The sequence below is a fragment of the Chanodichthys erythropterus genome, chromosome 7 (assembly GCF_024489055.1).
Source record: "Chanodichthys erythropterus isolate Z2021 chromosome 7, ASM2448905v1, whole genome shotgun sequence".
Classification (NCBI taxonomy): domain Eukaryota; kingdom Metazoa; phylum Chordata; class Actinopteri; order Cypriniformes; family Xenocyprididae; genus Chanodichthys; species Chanodichthys erythropterus.
The window spans coordinates 4,182,964-4,193,789 of NC_090227.1; the positions used below are offsets into that span (position 1 = coordinate 4,182,964).

The 10,826-nt window shown below is 36.2% G+C and overlaps 1 protein-coding gene across 2 annotated transcripts in view; it reads left to right on the forward strand.

Moving 5' to 3' along the window:
* Positions 1 to 403: 403 nt before the first annotated feature.
* dner (delta/notch-like EGF repeat containing) overlaps positions 404 to 10,826 on the forward strand; it is a 42,207-nt gene continuing 31,784 nt past the window's right edge. Inside the window, exons 1-2 of one of the 2 annotated variants that reach the window (XM_067388935.1) lie at positions 9,140 to 9,178; positions 9,267 to 9,319. In XM_067388935.1, the coding sequence (XP_067245036.1) occupies positions 9,166 to 9,178; positions 9,267 to 9,319 (66 nt within the window). In that variant the 5' untranslated portion in view covers positions 9,140 to 9,165. Of the gene's footprint in view, positions 758 to 9,139; positions 9,179 to 9,266; positions 9,320 to 10,826 lie in introns of those variants that run through there. The other variant, XM_067388934.1, reaches the window with a different exon arrangement.

Below are 10,826 nucleotides of genomic sequence, written 5' to 3' on the forward strand. Positions count from 1 at the left end.
AAAGTGTTTATAAAAAAATGCCTACCCTAACTTTGACTAAGATTACTAAAGTATTTTTTTAATTGTTAACGAATGTAGTTAACTAATGATAACTAATGGAACCTTATTGCAAAGACAAAATAATGCAGTATTTTAATATAAACCATTTATCGGTTATCAGTCTTGAGATGGAAAATAATCATTGCTGTCTCAGTGATGAGACTTGTAAATGTGTGGGTGTCTGACTGTTCTTGCACAGCTTCAGCTACACTGACACAGCAGAAACACACAGAGAGAGATAGAGAGAGGCGGAGCAAGTGCATGTCGTCACCTGCCGTCACTGTGGACGAGTTCCCTCCCCTCTGCTTCTCTCTCTCCCGTCCTCAAACACACTCAGACCCTCCAGTCTCTCACACAGCCGCAAACCAACGGCTGTAATCCATCGATCTGCTCTCTACACCAGCGTATGCAGAGAAGAAAAAAGGTGACACATTTGTGACACAGCAGCATCAGTACCGCTCTCATGCAGCGCTTCATACTTCCTCTCCTCCTCATCCTTGGGGTGAGGAGTGGACTCGGGACCCCTCTGACATCAAGCCCCAGCCCAACTGAGGCCCCCAGCGTGCCGCCGGACCCCTGCGAGGGCAGACCCTGTCTGAATGGGGGCGTCTGTGGTCGGGTGGGAGAGATGGAGGAGAGTCAGAGCATACAGATGCAGTTGGACTTCTGGGCTTATACATGCATCTGCAGCCAGGGGTTTACTGGGCAGAACTGTGAGGTGAGAGTGCCAGCTTGATCCACTGGACGTCTTTGCATGTTGTGAGATCTGTGTTGGTGTGAATAAGCAATTACAACTGTATGTCTGTCAAAGGTCTGCAAGAGCTCATGTGCTTTCTGTGCGATGTGAAGGAGAGTGCTGCGTTGCTGTGGCAACAGATAGGCAGGAGAAGAGAGGCGGCTGTGCGTATGTGTGTGTGTTAGAGGTAAAGATCGCATATCTGTATGTTTTGCAGTTAGATATGGTCTGCAGTGTATTTCTACACAAAGCCAGCAAAATCATTCTCAGTCTGTGCAGCGTTGACCTCATTGCCTGCATTCTGTTTTATAACAAACCACTACGGGACACTGAGTCTTTCTGTGATGGGTGATGCAAGCTTTATTTGAACCTCTAGTCAAGTGCATTGTGGTGCAATTATGGTCCAAACAGGGTCAATAAGAAACCTATAATTGTTGCAGAGATACACTGCAAAAAAGTGTTTCTTTATCAATTAATACTCTTGTTTTCCAGTAAAATAAATTTAAATTTACTTAAAAAAATATATAATAAATAGTGTTTTCCAATGAGATGTATCAAAATATATATTTTATAAATACAATTTTCGTAAAAGTAGATTAGGGTTATTATTGTTAAATAAAACCATAAAAAAAAAAAAAAAAAAAAAAAAAAAAATATATATATATATATATATATATATATATATATATATATATATATATATATATATATATAATCTATCATAAAAAATAGTTCTGTTACTTGAAATAAATAAACTTTACCTGAAGTAAAATAAAATGGAAAAAAAAACCCGTAAACTTATTTTATTTCAGCTAGTTTCCAAGGCAACATTTCTCATTTTCATTTAGTTTAAGCTGAAGTACTAAAATAACTAAAACTAATGAATAAAAAATATTAAATAATATTATTTTTTTAAAAGAATGAAAATGACAATGAAATAAAACTAAAAACATAACTAAAATTAAATTCTCTAATACTCTAATACTTTTTCAATAATACTATATACAGTATATAAAAATTTATTCATTGATTTATTTTTTAGTTCAAACACATAGATGTACTTAAATGCCCTTAAAGTGTAACTTCGCCAATTTTCAACTTGAGTTGTATTGTAACAATGTTGGTAGTATATGTAAATGAACAATTTACTCATTCTGCGTGTTACCTGGACAGAGAAATTCACATGTTTTTCCCAACAAAAGACTTTTGTCAGCTCCAGGGCTTTCGCAAAAACTACTTCTGCATTTTTATGTCCCCATTCACGGACAGTCGGATTGACAGAGGGTTATTAACAGGACAGTTATTGTATCGTACTTTGTCTGCTTTTTAAACAGCATTATGGTGAAAATGGAACATTATGACAACAGCTTTCTTATACCTGTATGGGACGGTGTTTCGCTTTGGGCTAAACTGACAAAACCGCAGTTTCTTTCCAGTTTGAAATGTTGAGGTTTTTCAGATTTTCCGTCACAGTGTTCTCTCTATATTTACGATTCTTTGCAGCCTTTATCCAACGCGCTGGATCCTTCAGTGGAATCCAAAAGTAACTCGCTCCCACTAAACGTTTACTTCTTGAATTCTTGCACCCGGGAACAATGCAACACCAATATCACAAAATGTTTGCTAAGAAGTATTTCCTACTAAAGCAATGCCTGGTCAAGCATATCCATAGCAGACTGATGGGAGTGGCCTTGGATGGCAACATGCCCAGTGCATTATGGGCGTTGAAGTTTTCCTACCTATTTGGCAAAAGGGAAGACAACTGCCATTATTATCTGTTTTCTCTAGTCAGGTTGCACCAATAAAAAAAACAAAAAAACAAATCACATTTCTGCTGCATAGGCAGCCTAGCTTTATTGAAAACCTGTTTTGCAAGTGGTGAAAGAAAAGGGTGAGGGCCTTTGTTTTAAGGTATTAGCAACAGATTTTCTTGTTTATTGGCTGTAGACGCACATCAGAGTTAATACACTAATGGGAACAAAGCCTGAATGTGAGTAGCACAGCTAGACACAATTAGGGCCTGTGACCCAAATAGCAGCAAAGCCTTGCTGGATCCAAGAGAGCTGTCTAACTGTGTGTGCACATGCATATTCACTGAACAACAGGTGGCACTTATGAAGTTATGAAATTGTGTCTCAGTTGTGTCTCATTTGTGTTTGCATGTCGGTCTTGTCTTTGTCTCAAGATGCCTTTTTCTTCATGGTGAGGCAGGCATCAGCATGCCCTGTCCTTTCCTCAACCTTAGCTTATGTCTAAACCTGTGTCCTGTGACGTCATACTGCTCATTTACATCTCCCCCAAAGCATGCTGCTGCGTGATTGGTGTATGGCACTGACAAGATGAACCGGGATTGGTCAAAAAGGCCTGAAGTCATTGTGATGTCACTAAGTGTTCCATTTCTCCAGGCAATGCTGGTGTTCTTCAGTCACCCTGTAACGAGACAGCCTTTTTTCCAAACTTCATTAACTTCTGCTGACGTGACTAGACTTATGTGATGCAGCAGAATCACATATTTGACTCTTTTGATGAAATAATGAGATGAACTGGAATGATTTGATATAAGTTAGCAGCCTTTTTTGCCCTTGAGGATGTCACTTCACCTCAGTCTCAGGACATGTCAGCCGCAGAGTGATTGTGCAAGAATCACATGTCCTTTCTGAAACTCGGTCGATTTGTGAGGGAGAAATATGTGTTTTTGCATGCACTTTATGCACACTTATTTACTACAGTAGGTGGAAGCATATATAGAAACCGTAGATCGGATTACTGCCATATCACAAGGGATGCTTATTTTAAGGGTCGTCATGTTTTTCTTCTCTCCTCTTTGGTCTTTTTGTTTTGATTCCAGCTTTTTAAGCAGCAATAGGGAATTCATTAATATTAAAAAGGGAGCTTGACTGACCATTGTCTCTGCAAAGCTTTCATCTTAAAAAAAAAAAAAAAAAAAAATGTAAATTCAGATATATGCACACTAGCAATCTGTGACCAGTATGTTTAGCAGTGTTTCCTGACTAACAACCCTGTAAGAGTGTGAGCCTCATTAAAGGAGATTTAAGGGGAGAATAAATGAGTAAAATGGGAACTGAAGGGGTAAAATGAAAGATAGATATTTTGGAGGACATCAAAGGCTCAAAGCACATAGAAAGGGACATTCAGGAGAACAAGCTGAGAGCACTAAATATGGGGGACATAATATGAATAGTTAACCATATTAAGCCTAATGTATCATATTTGATACAAATATGAATTTCTAAGGCCTCTAAATGATCATCAATTAAAACTTTGCTGAAAAACTACTTGTACACAATCTACTACAAGCCTTCTGCCCTCTGTTTGATAGTTCATACTTTTTTGTACTTTTTTTGGTTCATACTTTTGATTATATAACTTGATTTTTTATATATATATATATATATATATATATATATATATATATATATATATATATATATATATATATAATATATAAGATTAGCCCCCCAGAATAAAAACTACAGAGCTTTGATAATAAAACTAAGCATTTAAATATCATCTTACTGACATATTATTGGATGATATAGATTGAAATGAAATACAACTGAAATGTATATACATTTTATGTAAGTAGTCTGTTATACTGTTAAAAAGATCTCTGATTTACATTACAAGCAATCAGATTTTATTAATCTTTTTGGCCATAAAAAAATATTTTTCTGACTATTTCATATGTCAGGCTATTAAAAAAAAAAAAAAAAAAATGACTCACCTTCATGTCGTTCCAAACCTGGATGACTTTATTTTTTTTTTAGTAGCTGGGTTTCCATTCAAACGTGAAGCAAATCTTTTCAAAGTTCGAAAAAAAAGAGAGAGAGAGAGAGAGAGAAAAACATGCGAATTAGGTGCGTTTTCATCAAGTTGTTTGAATGGATGATGGTGGGATTGGTAGTAACCAAAAGTAAATAAAACACCATTAGCGGAAACAGCCAATTAGTCAAGTGGGTTTAATGTTTTCAGAATTTGTTAATGCAGAATTTATTTGGCAAATATATTTGCATCTCTCATTATTCGCATTAACTCTTTTTCAAAGAATCAAAACCACCTCAAGCGAGCTTAAAAACTTTTTTGCGAATTTAGGGATTTTTTTTCTGAAATTTGCCGTTTCCAACACTCGTTTCTGATGTGATACTTCAAAATGTGCAAAAAAACATGGTGGTAGAAATATAGCTAGTGAAACTGCTCTTTTCCATTCAAAGAACAATAAGCACCATAAATGTAGCCAATTACAGAAAAATGAATTTGAATTTCCCATGTACAACGTACGTGTTTCACATCCCAACAAACATTTGGACATTTAATCACAGTTGAAAAGATGTCCTTCTGACACGTCCTGTCATGGTTGAAAAATATTCCAAAATAAAATTTGAACAGAAGTCTTAGATGTTATCTTATTTATTAATTGATTGATTGATTGATTGATTGATTATTATATATTGAATTACACATAGCTAAAAAGTCACAATTATACATGCAACCCCAGAGATTAGGCATGTACAAACGTATCTGAATGAATCTTTAGGAAATGTTCTGTTACATATTTTTTAATGATTTATGCCATCCAACTATTTTTGGCCAGGGACACAACATTGCCATCGGACCAATGTTTACTGGGATGCTTTCCACATGTGACCACATGTTTTTGCACATGTGAACTTCATTTTTATTCTATATTATTTATCTGAAGTCATATGACCTTTAGCACCACATTTAAATGTGCAAAATTAAAGGGGTGGTTGATTATGAAATCACTCTCTACAACAAAGAGCTGGTAGGGACTACAACAAGCTTCTTCCCGGGTTAGTGACATCACTAACCCTAAGGGGGCGGGGCCATGTTGGGCTGCTTTAGAGAAGAGGAAGAGTTGTTGTAGTAGAGCGTTGTTGTCATGCCGTCATTTTACGCCGGACTGCTTCACAAACGAGTATCAATTCAATGCTGGATTTGCACAAAAGATGAACATGACGACACATGCTAGTCGATGCTAGTCTATTTTTGAAAGTTGTGAAAACACTATTGTGGAGTTTTTCTTTTGCTATTTGAGCAAATGGAAACACAAAAAAATATACTGAATGTATTCTCTCATGCACCGCTATAGAATTTTACCCAACTATTAAAACTTCCCAGAAATTTATCCACTAACCATTCAGAAACGTCCAGTTTCATTCTAAAAGTTGTAACTTCTTCCTGAGTCTCTCCATCAGTGTCGACTCCGGTTTGAACAATGTAAGGCTGAACACCGTTACTGACAATCCTCATTTTGGCTGCGTGAGATTCTCCAGCTTTGTTGTTGTTGAGCTGTTAAAGCTCATTTGGAAAGTGGGCGGGAGCAGCAGCTCATTTAGATTTAAAGGGACACACACAAAAATGGTGTGTTTTTGCTCACACCCAAATAGGGGCAAATTTGACAAGCTATAATAAATGATCTGTGGGGGATTTTGAGCTGAAACTTCACAGACACATTCTGGGGACACCAGAGACTGATATTACATCTTGTAAAAGGGGCATTATAGGTTTTTTTCAGCAAATAACCAATTAAATTCCAGTCCGTTCCAAACACAAACCTATGATTTCAGTTGATTTGGAATTGAGCGCACAAATCTATGAACTACTTTAATGATGCTTTTGGAGCTTGACAGTATATATCACCACTCATATCTGGAAAAGAGCAGCCTGGACATTCTGCTAAACATCTCCATTGTATCCCTCAGAAGAAAGAAAATCATACCTGTTTGGAACAACAGACTTTTCGTTTTAGGTTAACTAACCCTTTAACTTCCTCCTCATGCTCCTTACCTCCAAATGTTGAAAAGAAGTATTAAAAACAGATGTCAAGTCTAATTCAAAAGAATGTATTGTAGTCCCAACAGACATGCATCACCAGCATAGTAAGATGAACTTTACGTTCTAAGAGCTTCTGGGAAAGTAGTTTTTTTGTTATAATGATGTTAAATGAGGAACATGGATCCCACCTTGCCTCATTTAGAAACATCAGTTTGTCAAAAGAATCTTTACTTCAGCAGTTCTTCTGCACTAAAATGGCCTGATCTAGCTGGTTAATTGATGGCACATCTTCTCCCTTCTACCTGCCTTTCAGAACGTGCTGCAATAATAAATGTCATTGCCAGGGAAGTCTGGCTTTAAGTGCATGCACATAGGTTATTATTTTGCCATGACATTTGACAAAACTGTCTTCCTATCCACAGAAATACATGACTAAAAAGAACTCAATAGAACGTTCCATTAAAACCCCAGAGAAAATATTTTCCACTTCTGCTTCAGATAGCAATAACGAGTTGAATATCATTTTGCTCGACCCTTAATGTAAGTAAACATAAATCCTTTGTGGCCCATGCTGCTGTAAACAGCTTTTTTTTTCTGATGCAGCTCATTCCCCATGTATTTGTATTTTTCTATTAATGGTGTCCTCCATCTGCAGGCTGGTTAGTATTCATTCAGGCCATCCTCTGATGTTCAGTGGCTATGAGCCAATCACACTCCATTTCCATGTCATACCTAGCCTTTGATGATATTTGTACTGTATGAGTGCGAACACTGTGTGAAAGACACTTTCATAAATTAAAACTATTCCTTTTCTCAAAGAAAACTGGAAAATTTATTAATTCAAAGTTATTATACAACTGAATAAGAGGATGAACTGTCACAAACACCGTCTCTCACTTTTTCTATTAATAGTCAGATGACAGTGGGCTATCAAGCTGGCTGTGTGTGTGCATGTGTGTGTGTTAGAAACATTTTGTTCTTTCTGTGCTCTTTTCTGAACGCACAAACACGTGCATGCAGGCACACAGACATATTGCTCCTTTTGAGTGCATTTGTGATTATGCATGTGAAAAACATGATGTCCAGGTCAACAAAAAGTGTCACACGTGCAAGACACTCCCACCTCACTTGAACATTTCTCTAAAGATATATTGTGATGACACTGCTTTGAAAACATTGAATCTGTGCCACATGTAAGCAATAAATTGGATTTGCACTATTTCCATCATATGCAAAAAGAATAAAAAGATATTTTGCAATTTTCTTAATATATAATTTGTAATAAACAATTTTAACCTAATCTAAGTGAAAAGTTAAATTTAAAAATCAACATGAATTTGAGATTTTTGTACAATTTTACTTACAGAATCATACATTTACATAGAAATTTAATTAAAAAAGTCTTGTGAAAAGAAATTTTGTATTTTTCTTAATATATAATTTGTAATAAACAATATTTAACAATAATCTAAGTGAAACTGAAATTTAAAAATCAACATTAATTTGAGAATTGAGAATTTAGTCCAATTTTGCTTTATTTATATCATAGAAGTTGCAGAATCATACATTTTGGCCTACAGAAAATTTTGATTCAAAATAAAAAGGCAATTTGTATTTTTAATAAATAATTTGCAATAAACTATTTTAATATAATCTAAGTGAAAGGATACATTTAAAATCAACATGAATTTGAGATTTTGCTTTATTTATATCCTAAAAATATTTTTTAATGCAAGTCATTTAACTCAAATTCTTAAAATTTCCAATTTTAAATTAAAATATGAATACTTGATATTTTTAAATAATAATTTTTCTGACATTTTTCTTAGCCTATTGGGGGAGACAAGCTCAGTCTTTTCAAGCTTGGGATCGTGATTTGTTATTCCAGTCTAAGGAGAGACTTCAGCATGATTTGTTTGCAATGTGACCTTTAAAAATAGGGAAAGAGACTAAGTGGAAGACTTCTTTGCTCGGAGCTGAAGAGTAGTAACCTTTTGGGGTTTTGAGAGGCAGGCTCGAATACTTTCTTAAATCTCAGTGAAAGAAAATTAAATATTGTCTCTATAGAATAAACATAAGCTCCAGTGGTCGACATCTTAAAGTTTGAAAGCAGAAGAGCTAAAGGGAAACCGCTCTTCACATTAGAGGAGGTTCTCTGTTAAAATCAGATGGAAGAAGCCAAAGGTCAGGGAAGTATTGATGTCTGTGAGAGCAGGTCAAGTGAGATATCTTGAGCTGGGGATTTAGAGAGATTGATACTGTACATGTTCATCCATTTCTTCTCACTTTGCAGGTCTTTTCCACACCCATGACGCTTGCTTCTCCCCACACTGGTCCTACTTACTCTTTGTTGTCATTGTTGGCCTTCTGGACTTTTTATTATGTATAAATAATGAATACAAGTCATAAAACTCTAGTTCCTGCTGTATCAGTAGCCAATGAGCTTGCTGTTCAACCTTCAAATCTTTGTCAGCATTTGCTATAGCAGTGCAGTAATGCCTCAGTTCAGGAAGACTTGCGGATTGCGACTCTTTTCTTCCTCTTCAATGCAAGTTATATCTCGAAAAACATGCATGAATATCAAAGGTATGTTGAAAGATATAGTAGGCCTACAACTTACCGGAATTTATCATGTCACATGTAATCACTTTATTTGTGTTTCAACCGTGGAAAGACGTCAATAAAACAGCTTGTGATCACTGTCACATCATGTCACATTTACCTCAGGTATGTTTTCCAATGTTCACAGCTATCTATATATAAAAAACACTAGAGAGGAGCTTATTTACTGTTAATTACATGTTTGTATAAATTTGCCATGAAGACAAAAAGTGCTTATGAAAACTACCTTTTGTGATACTAATTCAAACATTTCAGGTTTTTTTTGAGTGTAATTATTATATCTGAAAATAAACATCCGACATCGGCCAATATCATTCTGAATAATCGGTATCGGCAGAGAAATCTCTAATATGTACCTATTTTTAAAAGAAACATTACTTATACACATGTTTACACTCAATAAAATGTCAATGAATCTGCTGTTGCAGGTGTCAAAGCTCAAGTGGACATGAACAGTGACACTGCAGATTCAGCTACAACAGCAATTAAACACAGAAAAAGTTGAATTAAGAATTCAGATGACCGTATAGTTTTTTTTAATCAGTGGGCTGACATGAAAATGTGATTGGTGAGATCAAGGAGACCCTCCAACATGTAGCCCTCAACATGTGCAGAGGAAGTAATGTAGTGCACTTCAGATGTGCCTCAGTGATTGCCAGTAAGTTGATTAGCTTAATAACGGGGCTCGAGGGACAGATGTGGAGGAGGACAAAATACCTCATGTGTTCTGCAGTTTAAGAAACTGTTCACACGGAACGTGTTTTTCCATTCCCCAGTGCTACTTTTCCATTGTGTTTCAATGTAAACACTCGCTAGAGGGACGTCTTTAACCGTTGCGCTCGTGTCTTTTGCAGCATCCCGCGTGTGACACGCAGTTGTGCTCTTCACCGGTCTTGAAACAACATCCCGAATCCTCTTAGTCTGAGACCGAGACAAGACAAAAATGGTCTTAAAGGATTAGTCCACTTTTAAGTAAACTTTTCCTGATAATTTACTCACCCCCATGTCATCCAAGATGTTCATGTCTTTCTTTCTTCAGTCGAAAAGAAATTAGGGTTTTTGAGGAAAACATTCCAGGATTTTTCTCCATATAGTGGATTTCAACGGCTACCACTATTTGCAGTTTCAGTGCAGCTTCAATGGGCTTTAATACCAGACAAGGAATAAGGGTCTTATCTAGCGAAACGATCAGACATTTTCGAGAAAAAAAAAGAAAAAAACGTTTATGCTTTATAAACACAAAATATCGCCTTGAATGTACTTTCCGTTTCTGCATTCTTCAAAACGCTTACGCTGAATGTTCTACGCCTTCCCTATTCTACTTATGGAAAAAACCTAAACTGGCGCCGTGATCGTTCCGTAAGTAGAATAGGAAAGGCGTTTTGTGTTTATAAAGCATAAACGGTTGTATTTTTTCCGAAAATGACCGATCGTTTCGCTAGATAAGACCCTTATTCCTCGTCTGGTATTAAAGCCCATTGAAGCTGCACTGAAACTGACATTTGGACCTTCAACCTGTTGGTAGCCGTTGAAGTCCACTATATGGAGAAAAATCCTGGAATGTTTTCCTCAAAAACCTTAATTTCTTTTCGACTGACGAAAGAAAGACATG